Genomic DNA, 23,119 nt, shown 5'->3' with positions numbered 1-23,119 from the left:
AACATTCATCTTATGACTTGCATGCATCTGGAGCATCAAAAATGCTCTGTCCCACATAGGTCTCTTCCCACTCACTCCATACCTAAAAATACTACCTGCAGAGTGCTGAGGAATTTTAACGTGCCCTCATATATGTTCCAAGAGGAACCTTTTTCCATTTTCATCATATCCCTCTGAACATCCCACAGTCTGTAACATACCTTGTTTAGTGTACGTGTAATGAATACAACTTCAGAGCAGGCAAATACTGAATAGGTAGCTGTAATAGAGGTAGTTGCTAGTGATAAAGAGAGATGGAAATGGCAAGTTTTCTCCTTCTGGATTTTAACTACTGACATTTATGTGATTAGGTATATATATGGGCTGCAAAAGGTTTCTGTGAGTATTTAGTTAAAATCCCTAACTATTTTCTAACGTATTTGTAAAATAATACAGTCCTTTTAAATTTTATAACCAACTGCAGCAACAAATCAGTGTATCTTTGGATTTTGTTATATTTCTGTAGTAAATCTTAACTCCAGAGCTAGTCAAACACCATTATTACGTGGTGACACAATGCAAGGAAGGCAGCTGAATCATAATTTTAAATTCTTAGTACCTTATCAAACAGGCAGAGAAAATAAACACATACTCAGTTTACTCTGAGTAAACTCTCATACTCACATACTCGCTGACAGTGCACTGACATATGAAAGAATCTAGCATAAGAGACAGTGAAGGTCTGGGTCTGCTTTGATATTTAAAGAAGAATGTCAGTGTGAAATATAGCAACCACTAACAACAGGATCAAAGAAGTGCTTTAACCACCTATACACACATGAACTACTTTTGTTTCAGCACTAAGATGAACAGATCTAATTAGCTACTGGGTAAATGTCTTGAACCATGCCCTGAAGCCCCATAGCCCCCAGTGCTGACAGTGAGTCCCCACGGGCAGGGCTTCAGTAAAGCCCTCAAGTTTTACAAAATGCCAGCACATAGGTCAGATGTCAAAGTTAAGCCCCAGCTTAGTCAAGGTGGTTCTTTGACTGAGGAGCTACAACCACAAATATTTTACACCTCTTGAGGAAAGGGGATCTATTTGTGTCAGTCAACAACTAAGCAAGGTGATCATTCCATGTTTCTGCTCATGCACTATGTGATGCGGAATCAGTAATCACCACTCTGCTGTGCCTGGGAAATGAGTTTTTACTAGTTGCCTGATGAGAATCTCATTGCATTCAGATGCATTAGTGTAGACAGCATGTGGAGCAGAATGGAAAACAGCGGAGAACTGACATCCCCTGTGAAAAACAGTCTATGACCAATCTGTAGTCAAAGATGTGCATTAGGGTGTGTCTATGGTACGTTTTATTTTGGATCAGGAGTGCACTTTTGAAGTGGATCTTTCCAACACCCCTACTTGCTGTGCTTTGGTTCTCAATGCAGAGAGGTCTTGCCATGCACAAACTAGACTTCTGTCAGATGAAACTAAACCAGAAGTAGTGTTCCAGAAGCATGCCCAGCACTCTTCAGCTGCTAATGGGCATTTGGTCAGCTGGACAGACCACCTGAAAAGCACACAGTGCAGATACCAACTTTTCAGCACCAACTACTGTGTCTGCTACTTGCTAACTGAGGCACAGCCTCAAGCTGAGAGGCTCAGTGGCAGTGACAGTGTAGCTGTGCCAGTGCGGAGCTTATTCTCCCTCAGGCACTCCACCTGAGCTCTGGGCTGGCTTTGCAACCAGCACCAAACTCTTTGCATAGGTGCTATGCCATATACCCAAAAACACAGCACTGCGGAGTTTAATCCTGCGTGTGTTTGCACAGGGCGCTGTCAGCCTTCTGCTTGCAGCATATCAGTATCTACTAACTATTCTTCTTCCACATGCTGGCACTTGGGAGCCCACAAATTTCACTGCTCCAGTTTACAGATTTTCTAGGGACTACTGTAGCAGCAACACCATTTGGGACAGGTCCTGAATGCAAACGATTTTAGAGCAGAGAAGGTAACAGGTCAGTGTCAAAGGCAAAGTAATTTGCTAGACTGGGATCCCTCTTCCCTGTCTTGGTAGGCAATGGCTTGGGAAAGACATTTGCGTTTGCTGAATTCGCTTGGTGCAGCTCCTTACTGTTCAAAGCCAGTGGTGCTGACATGGGTGCCAAGCACTGCACCTGTACTGCTAACACAAACGAAACCAGAAGCGTTACAAGTGCCTTACAGGGTCATGTTTCTGCTCAGCACATTTAATACCTCAGAGATGAAGGACCAACAATCTGCCGTCAAAACCCCCTGAACGCCTACTGTTTTGGCTACTGCACCCACTTGTGGGCTCCTCAAGGAACCCCCCGTGCACACGGACTGGCTGAAGCCAAAAGCCGGGCTACTTGGCCCCTTACAGGTAACCCCTGCTCCTGTTCGGCGAGGCCGAGCCCCCGAGGAGCCCACGCGCCTTCCCACCCCGCACCCCACGCCAAGCAACGGGCACTGCGACCCTTCCGGCATTTGCAACCACCCGAAACCCAGCCAGGGGTCCGGGGCTCACCCTGGCGAGCCCCCGTACCCAAGACGGAGGAAAACCCGCTCGGAAGACAGCCGCGGGCTCTGAAGGCGGGCGGCTGCCACCGCACCCCTCCCCGCGCCCGCCTCAGCCCAGGCAGGCTCCCCCACGGCCGCGCGCCCGACAGGCTCCGCCCGCCTCGCCCCTCCCATCCACCCTCCAAAGTTAAGCAGGGCCAGCCCCGGCCGCGGGTCGGAGGGGTGACCTTCTCGCTGCCTCCCCCCCCCCGCCACATGGCGCGGGAGGAGCCGCCCGGCGGCGGGCGCAGGCGCCGCAGCGCTCGCTTCAGCGCCATGGGCCGCGGGGGGTCGGCGGCGTTCCTCGGCGCTGTTGCTTGCCTTTGCTTCCTGGCCCCGGTGGCTGAGGGCTTCAAGAAGAGGGGACCCAGCGTGACAGCCAAGGTGACTCTCGCCCGCCGCTGGGGCGGCTCCGCCGGCCGGGAAGCCTCCCCGGCTGCCGGCCTGAGGCGAGTCGGGATCGGTCGGTCGTGAGGGGGCCGCGGCGTCTCCTCAGCGGGCCCCCGAAGGGGCTGTTTTTCCCTGCGGGTTCCGCGCCCATTGTCGGCGCTTACTGAGGGTGTGGGGGCCGCCTGGCTGCCTTTTACCCCGGTTTTAGAGTGTCGAGCTGGTCCCTCGCCGGCTCGCTTCTTCCCGGGCCGGATTCCGGGCAGAAAGGAGGCCCCTGTGGGGGTCGGGTTTGGGGAGGGCTCGGACAAGCGCCTTAACTTTCCCTTTTTATAAATGCGTTGTGTGGTTTGTTTGGGGTTTTTTTAACCCCTTTGGGCATGCCCCCTTTCTGTAGGCGCTGGCACGCCTCAAACTTGCTAGTTAGCTCAGCCTGCCTCTAGCTTACAGACAGGGTAACTTTACAATTGGCAATTACATCCTTGCTTCTGCGGTCTCTGCTGCTGCCGTAGGCAGCGTGGGGGCTGCGTGGTGGTGTCTGCACTGCGCTGAGCAGTGGGCTTTTACCCGCTCTGGGGCTCAGCTGTGCTGTATTTATTTTTGTCATGCCCCCCCCCGCCCCCCGCCTTTGCTGAAACTCCTGGTGTTGTGAACTGTCATTTTATTGCCCCCTTGTTTCCCGCTCCCTGCTGCGACGGGCTTGGGCAGCTGGTGTGGGTCAGAACCTAAGCCTAACCGTGTCGTCCTTCAGAGTGTGCTGCCAGCGAAGCTGCGTGCCTCGGCGTTGCAGGTCTCCGCCCGCGGGACGGGGTTTGCGCCGGAGGCGTGTGCGGTAATTGCTGATGGCACTGCCCAAGAGACGGACTTGCGGGCCTGGCAGTGGGGCGGGGATGGACCCGGTTATCGCAACGTGCCGGCATCCCTTCCCAGAAAGCTTTTGCTGGTGCAGGAGGTCCGGCTTTGGATAAAGTAGGGCTTAGATGTTTCTGCCCCCAACAACCCCTCCACCTACACTCACGAGGGAGTGCCGTGTTCCTGGTGAAAGATGCCTGCACTGGTGAAAGCGTGACAGGGCAGGGCAGGGGCAGAGCTGCTCCCTCTGGCGCAGCCTCAGCTTCCTAAGCCACAGGCTGTGCATTTTTCTCTGAACTTCATTGCCACCATTGTCTACAACTGTCTACAGTTTCTAGTGCATGAATTTCGTTTTTTGGAGGGGTAAGTCTCGTAGGCTTTGGCCTCCAAATCATCTTCTGGCAATGTAGTCTAGTTTAATTGTGCCAATTTTCCTTGTCCAAGCCAGTCATAACTTTACAGAGCTCAGCAAATCACACCAGTTTTCTCTCTTTCAGCTTGCATATTTTTATTTAATCTTTCTTCATATAAAAAGTAGTCCAGATCTTTGAGCATCTGTGCTGCCCTTTTCTCTGCCTTTTTCAGGTTGGTTTTACCATTCTGCAATAGAGAACCCAGAATTACATGCAGCACTCAGGGTGTGAACGCACAGTACAGATTTATACCACGGCGTAATTATGGCCATCTCTTGTCCTTATCCATTTTTAATGATTTTTAACATTCATTTTCCTTCTCTGACCTTCACAAGTCCAGAGCCAAACTTTCCATCAAACTGCTCATCAAATCAGACTCCAGATGTCTTTTCTGAGTGGTAGCCAATTTAGGACCCCTTATTATGGCTATATAGTCCTCTTCCACATGTAGTATTTTGCATTTGTTGTTTTATTGCCTGGTGTCTAGGAGTCTTTACCCCCCCCCCCCCCCCCAATAATTGAATACTCTTGGCTGTTTTTTCATTTTGATATACACCATCTTGTGTAAATTATATATAACTTCATGAGAACCAGGCACTCTTACTGGTGCACTCTTTTTCATTTCAGTCGTGAAATACTTACTGCAAATTGTAAATAAGATTAAGTATTTATATAAATATTAATAAGACTGAAAATTTATAATATTTATTTTCTTTAAGAGTTTTTGGTGAAGAATCTGGCCAGATGTTTTTTGAGATTTGAGTTTGCTGTGTTGACCATGCTTACTGAGTTTCCAGAGAACTTGAGAAAATATGTTTAAAAAACCATGGTTTCTTTACACAAAAATGGCATCTAGGGCTAGCAAATATTTCTGTATTTGATGTCCTGGCCAGAAATGTGCACAGACATGTTATGTGGTGCGTAATTAAGAAGTGCAGAGCTTTCAAAAAATCACCAAGCATGTAGCACAGGTATGTTGAATGCTAACAGGAAGCCAGGAACTTACTGTTTGTTTACAAGCACAGAATAACCTGAAGCAATGCTTTTTGGAAGTATTGGGTTTGCTGCTTAGGCGAGCAGCTCTGCCATGAATGAAAGCTTCAGGTTGGGTTAGGTTTACAACATATGGCGGACGTGTCAGCATGTGGTCTGTGCAAGTGTTTGATGTTACTACTATCTGGGGTCTTAGCTTGGTAGCCTTGGTTGTGTTACTTATATATGCTTATATATTTCAGGCAGTCTTTCTACTAGGACAACATTTCCAGGTAAAATAAGGTGTGTTTAGAAAACGTAGGCAGGCAATACTGCTTACTTAGATAACCCTGGTGACAAAATTCAGAGAGGTATGCTTATAAAAATGTTAAGAAGTTAGTGAAAGTGTGCTGTTAATACTTTGGGAGCCACACATCTAAGTAGTATGTTATTTAGTGCCAAGTGCCAAGGAAATGAATGAGGTGTATCAAAAGGAATTTTATTTTCTTTATAGAGCTTTTATAGCATTAGCCAAAAGTTCAATAGTCAAAACCACATGGGAGATCAAGAAACGGTAGAAATGTTTAGTAGGACAGCGTGAAAGAGGCATTCATGTTGGAGAGACTGTGGCCATTTATTATCATTATTGGACTAATTTCTGAGCGTTGCAGACAAGTAATATTTGGTCAAGCGCCACAAGGAACTGCAAATACCACATCATAGGAATACACGTTGCTGTTTCCTAGAAGTTGTAATAGTCTTTATGTAACTTTTTCAGAACTTCAAAATGCCTCATTTCCTGACAGCTGTTCCTATTTTCAGTAATTGTTGGAACATTTTTGCATGTTCAAATACGCATTCATATATTCTGAACTATATTAAAATGCTTCATAACTCATTTGCCTTTTTGAAGTTGCATTTTAGCAACATCTATGTTGAAGCTTTTAGGCAATCAGCTGAATAATGTAGCCTGGTTATTTCTCTTATCAGGTTTGAATTCATATTTGGGAAAGCAACTCCTTGCTTGAGCCATAGGATTTTCTTCCCACTGTTTGTCAATTTAACGAAATTTAGGCTTTTACCTACACTTAATCACATGCATACTAATGCCTAGAACAGTGAAGATTATGAGTGGATAGCAATATTGTTTGTGGGGAGTGTCAGTACTGTAGTTCCTTGTTATTGTTCACCACACTGGAATAGTGTCATTGTTCTTCCTTATTTTCATATTTCATCTTTTCTGTACAGCTGTGAAGACGTGCATGTCTGGGAAAAATCTTCTTGAACACTACCTTCAAACTTGTGTTACAGCAGTCTCACTGAGCCCTTAAAAGCAGTAAGAGTCAAAATGTATAGTCACCAATTCTCAAACAGTTTTCTGCATAATCTGATTTTGGTAGCTCTGAAAGGATTTTTTTCTTGAACAGCACCCTCAGAAATTGAAGGATACTGTTCATACAGACCAGCCAGAAGCAGTTTGTTACCACCTTATGCTTTCAAAAGCTTGGCCTTTTTCTTGTGCTCATGTTTGTATCACTTTTGTTCTTTTCATGAAAACGTTCAGGTGTTCTTTGATGTGAAGATTGGAGACAAAGATGTTGGCAGAATTGTAATTGGATTGTTCGGAAAAGTTGTCCCAAAGACTGTGGAGAACTTCCTTGCGCTGGCAACTGGAGAAGTATGTTTGTGATTTTCTTCCACTGTGTACTCAAGTTTGCATTGGGAAGTAAATATTTGTTTAATGCTGTTTCAATTGTGAACTGTCAATTTTAATTCAGTGGAACTTGTGCAAGAGTGCCATCCCCAAGGCTGTGCACTGTTGTGTGTCTTCTCACATCCTTGGGGCTTGGTTCACAAGATGTAATTACGAGATGTTGGATATCACCCCCTCAATCTGTCCCTGCCATGCAGATCTAGCATGTAGAGGTACTGTGGTCAGATACCAGTCAAATAAAGACAATGGCTTTGATCACCTGAGTACTACCTGCTTTGTGGCAGTAGCCCAGCTCCATTCACCTGTATCTCAGTTTAATTTGTTTCTTGCCAGTATTTGTCTCCGGTGGTGGTATATTCTGTGAAATCTGGCCACTTACTACATGTGTACTTTCATGTGACTGTATAGAATTGGATGTTACATTCATTTAAAGAATTATTTCATTTTATTAGAGAGGATATGGATACAAAGGAAGTAAATTTCATCGTGTGATCAAAGACTTCATGATTCAAGGAGGAGACTTCACAGCTGGAGATGGATCAGGAGGTAACATGCTTAGTATCTTACAGGTTCCCTCTCCTTTTTTGAATGTCTGCTGAAAAGATGGGCAAAACAGCACATTCCCTCACTCTTTCAGCTCCCATAAATGAAAAAAACCCCAAACATTTGTATTGGAGCATCTAGTACTTTTCCAAGCATCTTGGAACATAAGGCTGCAATTATTTGGATTTTCTGATTATAAGTATCTGTAGAGCTTCCTTTGTCCTCAATTTTTGCAGATAGCTCTTTTCTGTCTGTGACTTGTCCCCATTCAAGAAGCATGGCTTTGCATTGTGGGCTGGAGCCACTTGACCAGCGCAGCTGCTCCTACAACATACTGTCTCCAAAAGACGGATGTCTCCGCCCTTCCCCTGCTCTGACTTCGCAACAGCGCTCCTTCCCTGAGGCACTCATTGACTGCATGTATACGTGAACAGTTTGAGTCATCAGCAGAAAACAGTGAAAGCGTGTAGAGGGAAGGCAGGTAGGGAAGGAGTAGGCTGTCCTTTCTGCCCTTGGCTCAGCCAGTTCTGTGGAGCCTTCTGAAATGTGCTGCGGGAGGGAATTTCAAATCAGGGGTAGAGAAATCAGAAAATGAGGGTCATGCCCTCTGCCCTCTTTTTTTTCTCTTACTAAGTTTAAAACCATAAACTTACTGGTGGTGTGAGTTTTTGCTGTGTGTATCACTTCTCCCTCCTGAGCCTCCAGAAGACCAGTTCAGTCCGCTAAGGAGGGCAATCCCAGCGCAGCATCTCGTGCATTGCATGCAGTCTGGCTTCTCATGTCTTCCATTATGCGTACATTCAATGTTAGTGATTTCCCCGCTGGGACAGAATGGGAAACACATTCCTTTTCCTTGCAGAGAACAATGGGGAAGGCCAAAATACCAAAGACACAGTTTTAGCATTAAAGGTAGGCAGGGTTTGTTTGCCTGCTAATACTGTTTATTGGGATGGTATCTGGTGGTGTTGGAAGCGGTGTACCCATTGTGGTAGGCACTGTACAAATAAAGAATGAGGGAAGACATCCTTCTGTTTTCAAAGTGGTGGTCGTTTGAACAGGACTTAAATGGTTTCCCTTCTGAACAATTTTAGAAACATCAAAATCCTTATGTAGTGATTCCATTATTATTATTCCACTCAGAAATTCCACACTGAGTCTTTTAAGCTAACTTCCATTTGTTCTTCATGTATTTAAACATGTCTAAAGCAATTTCTTATCAGGAGGAAAAGTTGTAAAAGTGAAGACTAAAATTGTCACAAAACATGGCAACCTGATTTTTAGTGGCCATAATTATGTAATTTAAATTTGTTCAACAGGGTGAAGTATACTGTTGTTCAGTGGTGTATGTAAGCAGGACCTTTGAAGGTACTCGGCTTGCTTGTTAAATTCGAAGGATAGAGCATCATGAGCTTTAAATACTCTCCTCTTATATGTGGTGTTTTAGCCTATCTTTTTCTTTACACACAAAATGCTTTCAGTTATGGAATCACTGATGATGGAAGTAATGTTGCTGTACTTACTCAAACAATGAATCTTCAAGTCCTGAATTTATACTTTGTTTTTCCCATTTTTGAACAAAGGTGGGATGGGGTGGGTGTTTGATTTTTGTTTTGTTTTATTTTTTGTTTTTTTTGTTAAGGTTTGCTTTTGTATTTTGTGTCATAGGAAGAAGCATCTATGGAGAAAGGTTTCCAGATGAGAACTTCAAGCTCAAACACTATGGAATTGGGTGGGTTAGCATGGCTAATTCTGGCCCAGACACCAACGGATCCCAATTCTTCATTAGTGTGACAAAGCCTTCTTGGTTAGATGGAAAACATGTAGTATTTGGCAAAGTCCTTGATGGAATGGTAAGCTAAAATTAGTGGCAGGGTTAATCCAAGAAAATCTGGACAAATTCTGCTGCATTTTATCTGTGTTAGTGTAATTTACACTGTTGTGGTTCAAAAGTGTTTATCTAATATGTACATGGTAGAAAATGATAGTGAAGAGCTTGGAACTGGATGATTTAGAACTGAAATAGCAAATGGTGACTGCAGAAATGGAACTTAAATCATGCTTTGGCTTTCACAGCTCTTGTTTCAGACCACTAACCACTGAAATCAACACTGACATCTTTGCAGATTATAAATGGAGTAAGTTAAGGTCCCCCTTTCACTAACGCTGTTAGCCATGAAATAATTGTATTTCTACAAGCTAAAATCTAATTTTGTAGCATGTGCTAGCTATGGATAACACTTTCATTGTTACGGTTTTTGAAGCATGTAAATATAAAGTTTACAAATACATGTATTCAGATCTGTGGGGAAAAAAAAAAGTAGTTAATTCCCTCAAACCATACACAGCTGCAAAACTGTACAAGGGCCAAATAGAATTTAAGTTTAAAAATGGTACTTCCAACTGATTATACTTCCAGTAGTCTGGTTTTCCTTTTAAATTATTCCATTTAGTCTGTGTTTTGAAATGAACAGGGGAAACATGACCTGCTGCACTGACCAGTTCTTTGAGGAGTTTGAGAACCTCATTAGAACACTTGCACTGCACTCCCACATTCATATTGAAATCTGTTCTCATGAGCTACAGTAGTAGCTGAAAATTTTTGAGGAGAGACTTGGACTAAGTTTTAGTTTAGTTAGATTAATGAACAGATATCCAAAGCCAGGTAGTCAGTATTCCTAACTAAATTTTGTCCTTTAAAAATACTACTTTAATTAGTTGCCTAGCATGAGGCCCGTAGTTTACCTGTACCTGTCTGACTGGAGGGCTTCATACCACACTTAAAATCTGTGTATGTGTGTGTTACAGTAAAGGTAGAAGCAGTCATCAGATTTCTTGAAGCATGTACAGTTATGCTGTATGATTAGAAAAATAATTATTGCTTATCCTTTATGTTCTCTGGATTCACTTTCTGCTCATAGGTTACAGATAGACCCTGTATGTGCTAGGTCGATTAGCTGAAAGGGTTATTTTGTTGCCTCTTCATGATATTTTTGTTGGCTGAAAGTTTTTATAGAAGGGCAAACAGCCTTCCACGTGCTTCTGTCAACTGTGTGTGGGTTGTAGAGTGGCACAACTGTTAATGTGGGGGGGGGAAAAAGGCACATGGGAACTCAACAGGGTAAAGGTCTTTGTTCAGAAGTTGCTTAATAAATTGTAATGCTCGGAGCACTTAGTTGTTTACCTGGTACCAGACTTGAGCCACTGGAGCTTCCTTGGCCAAACTGAATATTTTTTTTACTTTTTTTTTTTTTACAGTCTGTGGTGCACTCAATAGAACTCCAGCAGACAGATGAACATGACCAGCCCCTTCAAGACTGTGTGATTGTGAACAGTGGCAAAATAGCTGTAAAAGAACCATTTGTAGTTGAAGTAGGTGACTGGTGAGACCAACAGTCAGAATGGAAAGTAAAACTTGATCACTTTTCTTTAAGGCCTGTTTTTGACTGATCTCAACTATTCATTGAGTTTTTGTCTCAAACCATATGAGGCTATATTTAGACAATACTTACCATTTGCCAATATAACAACTTGATGGAGCTGTCACTCCTTGAAATTCAGGACATACCCCACTAAATCCTAGATCTTGCAGAAAAAGTCTTTCATGAAAAATTTTAGAAGTACTTCTGTTTTTTCAAGGTTGTCTGGAAATTTTTTGCAATATTTGTTTCTGCCTTTTCAACTGAAAATATTTTCTGTAACAGTATCAGCATTTTAAAAACAAACAAAAAAATTAAATACAGGACTGTTTTGAATAAATAAACTTTGATTTCAAATAAATAAAAAAAATTCTTCATTAAGTATTTCCCCCCACAAAGGCCTTTTTTCTCACCTCAGTAAATTCTGCAAAATAAGCAGGGGGTGCTGCTTTCCAGGAAATGAGGTTATAAGGTTAGAGCAGGGATGGTAAATTTCTCTCAATGTGTCAGATAAAGTCCAGGCTGTCTTTCAAAAACCCACAGTATTCAGATACAATCCTGTAACCAAGAAAGAGCAGCTCTGTCTATTGTTAAATAAGATCATCAGTTAGAAACTGATTAAAATAGAAGAGTCCCTTGTTTTACAGCACAGTGAATTTTATAACACCAAGCTAATGTTATTTATGATAAAGCTGAAATGCTTTTTATTGCAGTTTTGCTGTATATCAGAGATGCAACTTTAGGTTCATTATTTTTGTATTGCTTCTAAAATAACTCTTAGGCTGACAACTTAACTGGTAGCTTTTAAAGAAGGTCACCATAAGGTACCATTTAAAGACAGCTGTATTTGTTAGGTTCTTTAGTGAGTTACGTAGTACTCCACAGGAAGAAGATGTGGATTATTTCTCTTGAGTTTCCAATGTTGTAGAACTCAAAGATCGAAGAGTCAATGCCAAGATCTGAGGAAGGACTCATCCACCTGCACAGTAGGCAGCACATCACTTCTTAATCTTTGCAGTGACTAGTTTCCTGAAGGGTGTCCTGGAGCCCATGTGAGGTATCCAGACTTTGAGTGGTGCAAGGGAAGAGCGAGTACCTACAGCACAGAGCTTGTAGGTACCTACTGGCACCCCCCTCCCATGGAAACAGGAAGACGCAGTGGGCAGGGATTTACCTCAGGTCCTCCTGATATGTCATTTGTCCTTACAAGGGTGCTTCTGTGGTTCACCATCCATACCTGGGGCCTCTCCTGAGGGTAAATACCGACACTTTTTTTCAGAGACCTGTGAAAGGATTACAGTCCTCTTTAAAAACAGAGCTAGAGGAGAATGTGTCGAGGGCCTCTAAATTTGCCTAGTACTAGGCAATCAGACTTGCATTTCGCCTCTGTTCATTTTTCTTTCTACTAACTGCTTAAAGTAAAAGTCTCTGAAAAGCAGCACTGGGAAGCAGTGTTGGGAAGTAAGAGTGAGAATGCCTCAGACTCCCTTGCCCATATAGGTTTCCACTAGTAGCTGAAAGCTTTCCTGGAGGTTGATCCTAGAGACAGTGTAGAGAATTCTGCTACCTGAAAAAGTGCTGCAGTCACAGGCCTACCTTTTATACAAGTCCCAGCTTTTCACCATCCCCAAGCAGCTTTAAAACAGATTTAGTAGTCAGCAGGAGGCAACCCATGCATCTCCAGGATCAGACTTCTGTTTGTGTCTAGCTTTGCCTTTACCACTTTTATGCAACACCCTTCCTCTGATGAACCCAATGACTTGCTGGCTGTTCAATTACACTGAATTTTTTGCCCCAAGACATACACTTTTTATAAGCCTAGGATGTTCAGATAGCATGGTGCTGAGAGTTTTAAATGAGCAAACACCCAGGTATTTTCTCATGCTTCATGTGGAATATCTGTAAAACCCATCTCTGGTGATACAAGCTCAGAAAAATGTCTTGTTTGAACAAACGCACCAAAAATACACTGAAGCAGTACATTCATGATGTAGTAATTTATTTTGTAATGTCCAGTAGCACACATAAAAATTTCCAGTTAAACCTGAACAAATATATATATATATATATGTATCAGTTTTAGTTTTATCATTTTACTACGTAATCATATTCTTGCTTTAGCTTACCGCAGAGTTGTATGCTCCGTGACTTACAAAATGTTAAGATATGGAATACAGTCTGCAAGTTGATGTGACGAGTAAACATACACACAGATTGGATGTCGTAACTGAATGGAGGTGCATAAATGCCATGTAAAATCTCCTGCTAGATAAAATTATTTCAGCTGAAATCTAGAAAATTTCCTGAGAGTGAGCTATGTATTATTTCAGAATGTGGAAGCATGTTTTTGCCTTAGAAACTCTCCATACACCTGCACTGGCTCTTTTCCAACCTGATATTAAAAAGCAGATTCAAAATAATTTAAGAAAAATGAACAAAATACTTTAAATTGCTTTCAATTTCTTCTTGCTTGAATTTTTTTTTTTTTTGGCAATTTCTTACACACTCTTTTCAGTGCCAGCACTTTTAATCCATCCACTGCCAGCAATGGGTAATGTGCTGGGAAAAATCATGGTGTAAAAATGTTTAGTGTCATTTATGATAGAAATTATAGAAATAATTAGTAAAGTTTTCAATTCTTTTCAAAGGTTAGGGTAATTCAGTGTATGACTTTCAGCTTTTAGTGTTAAATAGTTAGAGCATGTCAATATATAGAATGTATCATTAACTTCAATACTGTTTTCATATCTTCTTTTTTTAAAAGCAGCAATTGTAGTGACATATTGATTTTACTTAAAAAGATATAATGCTTGAACTTAAACTGAAGTTGTGGCTCTTGCTTCTGAGCATAATTTTCACATCACAGAATTTTATTCCTGTTAATTCCATCAAACATGTCTCGGAGACTTGCTTCAGCTTCTTCTAGCCATGCATCACTTCTACCTGGGCAGTAAATGAGGGTAAAATATTCCATGTAGAATGCCTTCTATAACTACGTTTGGAAAGTCATCTGAAAAAAAAGAAAAAAACCCTTGCTTTCTTATCTATGTCAGTAAAATATAAATGTTTTTGTGAAACTTAACTAGGTAAGGCCTTGTATAATTTGAGTTACCGCATCACTCAACTGTTTATCCGTGTTGGGGATGTGCTATTAGTAATGCTGTTTCAGCACTAAAGCCACTTTAGTGTAGCGCTGGGCATTGCATGAATGCGCTGCCAGATTTGTAGCTTATTGATTTCAAGGGATGTTCTAATACTTAATGCTGCTAGGCTCCAGCTCTTGATCTGAATCTTTTCTCAGAAGGAAGATGGATTACACTGGCAATTCAATTTCTAACAAAATCTCAATATACTTGAAGAAATTCCAAGATTGCTACTGGGAATACTTCAAAGCTGTTTTTCTGTTGTGGTTTACAGCAATGTTTAGACTGAGAAGACTTGAGGATGCCTGTACAATCAGAGATGATTATTTGAGGCAGGAAAATTTCAGGCTGTCTAATCAACATAAAGTGTCACGTGTTACAAAAGGCATCCTGTAATATCTGAAGGAAGAAAACCCACTATGTTCTTACCACAGATGTAGAGGAAACTGGCACTTAATTTTCATGTTAAATTCAGCATGAAAGAATTACCTGATAGAGCACAGTAATAGATCCACGCAGAGGAATGGCTGGATGTACATTACTGAAGTGAAAATACTTTTCAAATGCACCAACTCCTGCGTTTTTAATGAAGGGTTTACTTAAATCACTGGGCATTAAGAGTAAGAATTTCTGATGACATCTTACAATCTTAAAATTGCTAGTACACTAGGAAATGGATTTGCTTAGAAGAACAGAGTATTTCAGATGATACAAAACTTCCACACTAATCACATCTTTCCTTCACCTATCAGCCTACAGGATATTCAAAAAGGGGAGATGCAACTTTCATAAAAATCATTAGATACTTGATAAATTAGATCACCTGATGTGGGTGGGAATTAGGTTTTGCCCCTAACTCTTTTGCTGATATCATTTTGGAGGTAAAAATAGTGAGCAAAAAGTAGATTGGGACTCGGTATTTGCTTAAAGGTGTTACCTCATAGGTATTATACTAAAGATATTACAAACAGAGATATTTTAGGATGTTTTAATGAAATGCAACCTCCATCATAAACAATATATGCATAATTCTCCTCAACTTCTCATAGTAAATCATCATTATAAATTACTTGTTCATATTTTGAATCCAATAATGATTCCTCCAAGTCCTGCAAGCTCAGCTATCCCAAATCACCCTGGTAGAATAACCATATGCTGTTGTCATTAATGTTATTAAAAATACACTTGTAAGGGCAATCTGATGCTTTCCTTCTAAATTAAATGCTGCAGTTCCAGAAACCAGTTTTTACTGGTTCTTCTATAACATACAGTATATATAGGAAAATGAGTATTGATTAAAAAGATGATGCAACTTTACAGCATCAGATTTACTGTGAGGCTTTGTTGCTTAAAAAAATCAAGCATATTAATTTAAGTTAAATGTATAAATACATCAAAGCAGTCTTGCAGATCTGTGATACTTACACAGCTTATTGTCAGAACAATTTTCAAACAAGTGACAGTAAATCTGAGATTCCATTTTTTAGCTTCTGAGGTATCATATTCCATTTGCAGAATTTTAGATTTTTCCTTCATTTTTCTTCAAAATAGTAACTGTTTTTTTCCACCCCCTCAAAAAGAAGTGGCCACTTTACACAAAAAAAAGTGATGTGCTCATGCGCTTAGACTGTGTTAGATACATCATGAAAAAGTGACTTTGAAAATCAATGTGGTTTGTAACTGTGAATCTTATTTTTGGAAAGTTGCCTTGCAACTCAACAATGCTTAAAGTCCAGTCATTAGAAAAATGGCAAGACTATATTTTATGAAGACAAGTAACAGTGCAATGAGGGGAAAAAAAAATTGATGAGTATTATGTTTGAAAAACAAGTATTTATTTCATTAAAATCCCACAAATACACAATTTCCTATCTTATAGGAAGATGTTAACACAGGCATTCCTATATCCAGGAAAGACAACTCCCTCTCTGATCCAATCAACTGTCACAATTCACCATCTTCAGAGAGTACACACAATGAATGGTTAGTTGCTAATGGACACTTACTTTTGGCCATAGTTTGAACAACCTTGGCTGCTTTTTACAAAGGAATCAGAGTCTATTAAAGTAAGAACTGATCTGAGAGAGAAAATTTTAGAAAGCTCATCTATATTTTCTCTTTGCTGCAAACTAAAACCAAGAAGAATTAAAGGCAATGGTAGTTGTGTAAAAACTTTGTTTCTTTCTAACTAGACTTAAGTCAACTTGTAGAACCTCTAGACTTACAGCTTGGTTTTCTTCCTTTTTAAAACTACAACTCACATTCTAATTTGTGTTTTAATCCATTGTTAAAGCATAACTTGCAAATAAATTTGATGTTTTAGGGTCTTCAAATACAAAGAATATTCACCTAATTCTAAATATTGTGTGTCAAGGCCAAAAAATGCCTTGGCAAAAGCCTGAAAAGTCCTTTGTTGCAGATGTCATTAATGAGGCCTACTTAATATTTAAATATGTCACGCATTAGAAGAGACTTTTATCTTACTCAAAGTAAAGCACTACTTAAAAGAGTAGTTACAAAATTCATTATAAAGTTGCTAATGATTTCAAGAAAAAGAAGCTTAGCTTTACTCAGAGCACACATTAGGGAAGGAAGATAAATAGGATCACAGAACTGCAAAATCTTGAATAGAAGTCTTAACAGCAAAACCTTATATGTGGACAGGAAACATTAAGCACTGTCTTCATTCTTCAGGATAACTGTATATGAAATCCATTTTCTCTCTCAGGAATGGTATGGAATGATACGATGTTCATAATTTACACTGTGCTCTTGAGGAATCCAAGTTTGGAATTACGAGGAGCATTGAATAGTAAGATTAAGACATGCAATGTGGCTCACTCTCAGTATAGGCACTGTCTGGACCAACTTTTAGACAGAGGTAACTCTGTGGGTGCTTCTGCATTACTGTTGTCACTTGGGTCAGGAGTCACCTTGTGAAGTGACCATATCCCCTTACTCTGCTTCAGTTCATTGATTTTGTGATTTGCACTCCAGCCTCAAATGGGCATTCAGTCCACATGACCAGACTAGTGCTAAGTCAAAATAAGAACAAAAGGACCCTGTAATATGTCTTTGTCCTGGTTTTGGCTGGGATAGAGTTAATTTTCTTTCTAGTAGCTGGTATAGTGTTATGTTTTGGATTTAGTATGAGAATAATGTTCATAACCACGTCAGTGTGGTTGTGTTAAACCATGACAGTCTTCTAACATGGACCTTGGTCACACAGGACCTCTGCACTCAATGTTTCACTCTAGGATTACAACTGTAAGTTCATTAAGACTCCATAGGGTTAATGCTGTTGGGCCACACTACTAGATAGAGTGGACACTGCCTGCAAGAGAGACTATTTAACCATCTCAAAATACATGAGCCTAGTCCCTATGGTTTTGAAAAACGGCTTGAAAAAACAACAGAATCACAGAACAGTTGCAGCTGGAGCAGATGACTGGTGGTCACCTGGTCCAGCCCACTGCTCAAGCATGGACACCTAGAGCCAGTTGCCCAGGACCACGTACAGATGGCTTCTGAGTATCTCCAAGGATGGAGACTCTACCACCATTCTGGGTAACCTGTGCCAGGGCTTGGGCACCTTCACAGTGAAAGAGTGTTTCCTGATGTTCTTGTCCTGCCACTGGGCACCACTAAAAAGAGCCTTTGTCTTCTTTACACCCTCCCTTCAGGTATTTATATACAACTTCAGAAAATCTCAAGAAACTACAGCAAACAAATGTTCTCTCCTAAATTTACTGTTAAAAATGTCATGATTTTCCAGGCAGCTCAACACCCCGACTCTTGATTTCAACACAGTATTTTGTAAAATCAAACAAAATGCCACATTAAAAAAAAAAAATCTTAATTTGCAGCTCTGGGAGAAAATTCTCCCTTGAAAGTGCATTACATTTTTAATACAAATTAATATAAGTAACAGTTCAAAGAAGTAAAATGACAAAACCAGGAAGAACACACTACTAAAAATGATTTTTTTTTTCCCTGCATATTTAATTTAAGACGGAGGGTAAGTTCTCTGAATTAATAATGCAAAGAACTTTCTATAAAAAGGGGGATTATAACAAGCTATTTCAAACTCTTTTGAACCATGTATTAAGAGATGAAGGCTAATGTAAATGTCCTGTGAAACACATCAATTATACTTAAAGTATACATTCTTTTTTATTTTTTTCCTAAAGAGCTCTAGAGGTTATAAACGATAAGAAATAGTAATAGTCCAAATGGAAATACAAACATGCTCGTAGTAGATCGACTGGTGTTTAGGGAAAAAGCACTTACAAAGGACCGGGCCTCTAAGTTCAAATCCTTCAGGCAAAACAGACCAAAGGGTCAACAAAAAAAGCAAAGCAATGTTCTTTGTCTTTTGATTTGAATTCTCTGTAGGTTTGTCTGAGAGAACAACTGGGGGAGAAAATTCCACCCTTTTATAAATCACCCACCCCACTTAGTATTTTAATGGTTTCTTACACAAGAACTATCGTTTTATTGGCAGGTTATTAGATTTTGGACCAGTGTCATTTGACTAGGCTGGTATTAATAATAATGTGGTTTATGCGGTGCAGGGTCAGATCAGTAAAGCGCCGTTAACAGATGACAGGTTTGATTACCGTTGGCTTTAGGCAAGACATATGGATCCCTTAGGAACAGCAGCACAGGCTGGTGGGACAGTTTGCTGGAAAGGTCAAGAACAGGGATGTCAGTATCAAGGGACAGCAAACAGAATATTCTACAAACTAGCTTTGACAAAGTGAGGTGGTCGAGCCTTGCAGGAGCCATGCCGGTGCATTTCTGCACACCCACGCTGCCCAAAAAGGGCAGGCTCCATCTCCTGGGAGCAAATCTGCCCCTCAGCCACACACTGAAACCCTCAGTGTGAAGCTGGAGGTGCAGGGGCTGCATCTAGGAGGGGCAGCTTGCAGCTGGCTTTGAGACCTCCCAATCCTGCTCTGCTCCCTGGTACTTGGTGTAATGCAGGCTACAAGATCACCTACAACCAGGTTCCATGGTCTACAGGCTCTTCAGGCCACCAGACAGACTCAAAATTTCACCACGTTCTTCCAGCTCCCAAACTGGTTGCTGTACACCTCACCCATGGAGAAAAAGTCCTTGGAAGCCCCTTACAAGGCTGTCTCGCACCCTTGTTATGGTACAGACATCCTCCCCCAGCCAGCACCAGCCCTCTCCACTCTGCTCTGTAGATACACATACCAAGTAGTGCAACCAGATACCTACAAAGGTCTATCAAACACAGAGGGGAGAAACCAAACCTCTAATTCCTTCTGCTGAATCTTCTTGCTACAAAAAACACACTTTGATGGGTAAAAAACATTCCCAGAAATATTTCAGAGCTAGTAGTATTCTATTACGGTTCTGTAAGGAGTTTCCCAATACAAGTGTAAGGATGCTCAATTCACACTACAAATGGATGGATCTAGCACAGCGGATGAAACTAGCCATAATATTTAACAAGCACATCTAATTTTAATGCTAAACCACTGCTATTTTGTCAACTGCAAGGAACAAATACAGTAAATGCCAATAATTTCAAGTAGTTTATTAATCTGGTGTCCTAAAAAGAGTAGGAATCAAGCTCACCTTGATTCTTCAGATTCTGTTTCATCAAAAGAGCTGCAAGTAAAGTGAGAGGAAACTTTGGTTACAACAAAATTAACTCTACAATAAAAAACCCCTCCAAATCCTTTAAGAGCCATCAAAGGGAGCGACCTTTTTTCTGGTCAATAGCTGCATAATGCGGTGTGATGAAATGAATGTGGTAGATTATCACTTTACAACAACCACTACTTGGAAATGACAGCATCCATTTTACTGTAACAGATTCACAAACTACCTACCTACCTACCTACCTATCTATCTATCTATCTAAGAAGTGATGGGGTACGGTCCCACCGAGGGTATTGGCTGATGTCATTAACTACAAGTCTGTTAGCTTCTGAATCACTCTGGAGACTGCCCTGGGCCATAGACACCTCTGAGTGTAAGAGGGCCTCAAAATTATCTCCACTTTTTTCAACCCACCTTCTCTCCACTGCAGATCCATACAGCCTCCCCCAAAGTGGAAAAGGGCCACAAAACTTTCTGGGGAGCAAGTTGTGGTAACGCTACTGGACTATCAACTACGTCAGCTTGCATAGCAAAAGAAATTATTCTCCCTACAAAGCTTAGAGCTGCAGATGATAAGAGAGCTTCCAGTTACACTGTTTTGGGTATTTCTGTAGTCATTACACTCATCATATTAAGATTCCCTTCTCCCACTCTGATCAAGAACCCTTCCCAGTGGAAGGGCAATGGGGCCATTGGGGTAGATGTCATCAGAAAGGTGAAAGACCCCATTTTCAAACACACAGAGGGAGATCATAAAAAGACCAAAGAATTAACTTCTATTTTGTGCAGATACTATGACCATAAAACACACGCAAAAGGCTTTCTATGCAACTTTAGCGAGCATTTATGAATATCTTACATTTCAGTAGATACTTCAAGATCTACGAGAAAATCATATTTTTCTCATCTAAACTCTCCTTTGCTTTCCAAGAATATTACATTAAACCTCACTTCTGTCTTTGAACAGGCTGGATTTATTTTACCAACTTTTGGGGATATATAAACATACTTAAACATGAACCTAATGCCCATTTATTTTACAGTGTTAGAGTTGGCAGCAAGACCATTTTAAGTCAATGGAATTGCATCAGCACTGAGTGGATATGGGCCTTTTGGCCTCCATGTATTTTTCAGTAAATGAGAGCTTACCCACAGCTTTCTGCTTTTGGCAAGGTAGGTACATGGCGAACGTTCAAGAAATCAAGAAATATTTTAGGGAGCTCTTCATTTTCTAAGATGACTGTCTGTGAAAAAAAAAAAAAGAAAAAAAGGCACAATCGAAACCCAAGATTTTTTAGTATTTTAGATATCACACACTTTTATTCAAGCTACCAAAACACTTCCCACTTGCAACACTTTTCAATTCTTCTCCAATTTTTTTTACACCTATTTTGGAGTGCTTCATTTCAATAGGAAAACCACATTTCTTAATGAATCACATATAAATACATTCAGCTTATGCTACTACACTCTTTTTCACCTGCCATCACTGGTGCCAAGCTAGCTGCCTCTCAAGCAGAGATGTCTGATTCCGGAACTAAGTTATTGGCACACTCATTTGTGAATAAAATTCTGTTTATTTGAAACATAAAATAAAGCAGCTACAGCTCAGTGCTTTCACATTCACCTCACAGAAGACTCCTGTCTGGCACATCAGTGGAAAAAGGAAGTCTCCACTTGGTGCAATTTTATTAATGCATGCCTTGGTAAATGCTAACAAAGGAAACTCTTTGCTTGGCGTGACAGATCAGCTTACAAGGTACTCCTTTTATCTGTGCTGTGACTCCTAATGACAAAGCTCCATGCAAAGAGCTGCTGGCTAGACCTGCCACATTCTTCCACAGCAATGGTGTAATGGCCTGACTCCATTCTCCTTTGTTTTTCCATTGATGAGATGATTTACAATTTTCAGTAAATTAATTGCAAGTACACTTAAAAATATGTAGCAAATAAATGAGATGCTTAGGTGCGTGTTCATCATGAAAGAGTGACTTTTAAAGGAAACAATAGATCTCTGACAGTTTCATAGAAGCGGACCAAAAATAATCATTGATCTTTAATTTTCATGAGGCAAACAAAATAGTTCATAAATTCAACCAATGTCTCACCTGAAAGATTAAGCCCCTACTGTTCATACTGCCATATGTTCTGATAACACCTGTACTTCACATGCCAAGGAAAGCCACAAGCTCTTCCCTAAAGAGCTTTCCTTCATAAAAGCCTGATCTGGAGTGAACATATGCATGGAAGAAACTTCACTAGATTTATAAATAAAATGACTTGTACAAGTAAAGCTATCCATGTTCATCCTGTTCATTTTCACAGCCTATGTTAGAACAAACATTCCGGAGGTAACTTACTCCTGTGTGTGTATTCTTTTACACTGCAGTATCACTAGGGAGATGCAATGGTATGTAGAGGATAACAGGATCACAAAAAAAATAAGGTTGGAAGAGACATCTAGAGGTCATCTAGATTTTATAGCAGGTTTTATAGCAAATGGTTTGGTTATTTGTGTAATGAAAACCTAGATAGTGTAAAAATTGCAGAAGATGTGCATAGACTTAAAGAGAGAAACACATTTGAAAAGAAAGATATTTGAGGACTGGTTCTTTTTTATGTTACATTTGCAAATCTGAATTCAGAGTCTACATTTCTTCAACAGCTGAGGCCATCACTAACAAGTTTGAAAAAAGGAACTGGGGAAAATGCAGCTTTTGAACTTTTCTGTTCTAGATTTTAACTGATGTAACAAACAGGGAGGTCTGAAATGTTGGCAAGTGTTAAGCCTTTCAGTTCACCTCTATATGAGGATGCTGCATTAAAAAATGCCACTTCATTTGCATTCTGCAAAATCAGCACTCTGCTGCTGCAAAATTTGTCCTGTTCTGCATTCAGGTTATGCACAGAAGGAGGGGTGGAGGTGGATGCATATTCAGAGGGTGCGTGAATTGCATAACAATGCGTACGATTTGCTCAAATAAAACCACCTTACTAATTATATGCAATGAAGAACTGCAAAAAGTTGTATAAATATGTTTAAGGGCATCCAATGCTTATATGCAACCTCATACTTACACTTCCTGACAGCTCCTTCCAAAAGTTGAGCTGCCTGTTGAGGCTGCTGAACAGAACATTGATTGTCAGGGAAGAAGAGAAGGATACATCACTGTATAAAAGGAAAACTCCTGACAGCTCTTACAAACCTATTTGTTTCTACTTCCACTCACTCCAGATTAATATCTCATTCTATTTCTTTTAGGTTTTTTTCATGACATGCATCAAGTCAACCCAACCCCTGCTAACCCTGCCCTGATCAAATCTATTTCACAAAAAGGCGTAAGCAAATAGCATCTGTTTTAGTGTGTTAATCTGTATAGTTTGTTAACTGTCAATAACTCTGCTTTGGTGATCAATAAACTTGAAAATGTAGAATGTGCAGAGAAGCAAAGGTAATTTTGCACTGTACTGTATTTTGGATGCTG

The 23,119-nt window shown here is 40.6% G+C and overlaps 2 protein-coding genes across 4 annotated transcripts in view; one reads left to right on the top strand and one right to left on the bottom strand.

Moving 5' to 3' along the window:
- Nucleotides 1-2,755: 2,755 nt before the first annotated feature.
- On the top strand, nt 2,756-10,914 carry PPIC (peptidylprolyl isomerase C). Of its 2 annotated transcripts, none has more exons than XR_008233647.1 (5): nt 2,756-2,944; nt 6,749-6,862; nt 7,351-7,444; nt 7,678-7,922; nt 9,107-9,291. XR_008233647.1 is itself a non-coding variant. In XM_052778065.1 (5 exons), the coding sequence occupies exons 1-5, from the start codon at nt 2,777-2,779 to the stop codon at nt 10,823-10,825; spliced, it is 690 nt and encodes a 229-aa protein (XP_052634025.1). In that variant the 5' UTR covers nt 2,762-2,776; the 3' UTR covers nt 10,826-10,914. The 2 variants fall into 2 exon arrangements, 1 of the variants encoding a protein (XP_052634025.1); XM_052778065.1 differs by lacking the exon at nt 7,678-7,922 and adding an exon at nt 10,697-10,914 and having other exon boundaries at nt 2,762-2,944.
- Nucleotides 10,915-12,837: 1,923 nt separating this feature from the next.
- Nucleotides 12,838-23,119, bottom strand: part of SNX24 (sorting nexin 24) — a 96,513-nt gene continuing 86,231 nt past the window's right edge. For both annotated transcript variants that reach the window (XM_052778064.1, XM_052778063.1), the window contains 4 exons: nt 20,784-20,878; nt 19,608-19,640; nt 18,620-18,684; nt 12,838-13,867 (listed from right to left, as the gene is read on the bottom strand). In XM_052778064.1, the coding sequence (XP_052634024.1) occupies nt 13,797-13,867; nt 18,620-18,684; nt 19,608-19,640; nt 20,784-20,878 (264 nt within the window). In that variant the 3' untranslated portion in view covers nt 12,838-13,796. The remainder of the gene's footprint in view (nt 13,868-18,619; nt 18,685-19,607; nt 19,641-20,783; nt 20,879-23,119) is intronic.

Source organism: Harpia harpyja, chromosome Z, assembly GCF_026419915.1.
Source record: "Harpia harpyja isolate bHarHar1 chromosome Z, bHarHar1 primary haplotype, whole genome shotgun sequence".
Lineage (NCBI taxonomy): Eukaryota > Metazoa > Chordata > Aves > Accipitriformes > Accipitridae > Harpia > Harpia harpyja.
Note: the sequence above shows the minus strand (reverse complement) of the source record. Positions and strands in the feature narration are given on the sequence as shown.

Bases quoted from the DNA above. Each gene is read 5' to 3' on its own strand.
- PPIC (XM_052778065.1), top strand. From the start codon at position 2,777: ATGGCGCGGGAGGAGCCGCCCGGCGGCGGGCGCAGGCGCCGCAGCGCT. The intron at 2,945-6,748 runs GTGACTCTCGCC...GAAAACGTTCAG, and splicing joins GACCCAGCGTGACAGCCAAG to GTGTTCTTTGATGTGAAGAT. The intron at 7,445-9,106 runs GTAACATGCTTA...TTTGTGTCATAG, and splicing joins AGCTGGAGATGGATCAGGAG to GAAGAAGCATCTATGGAGAA.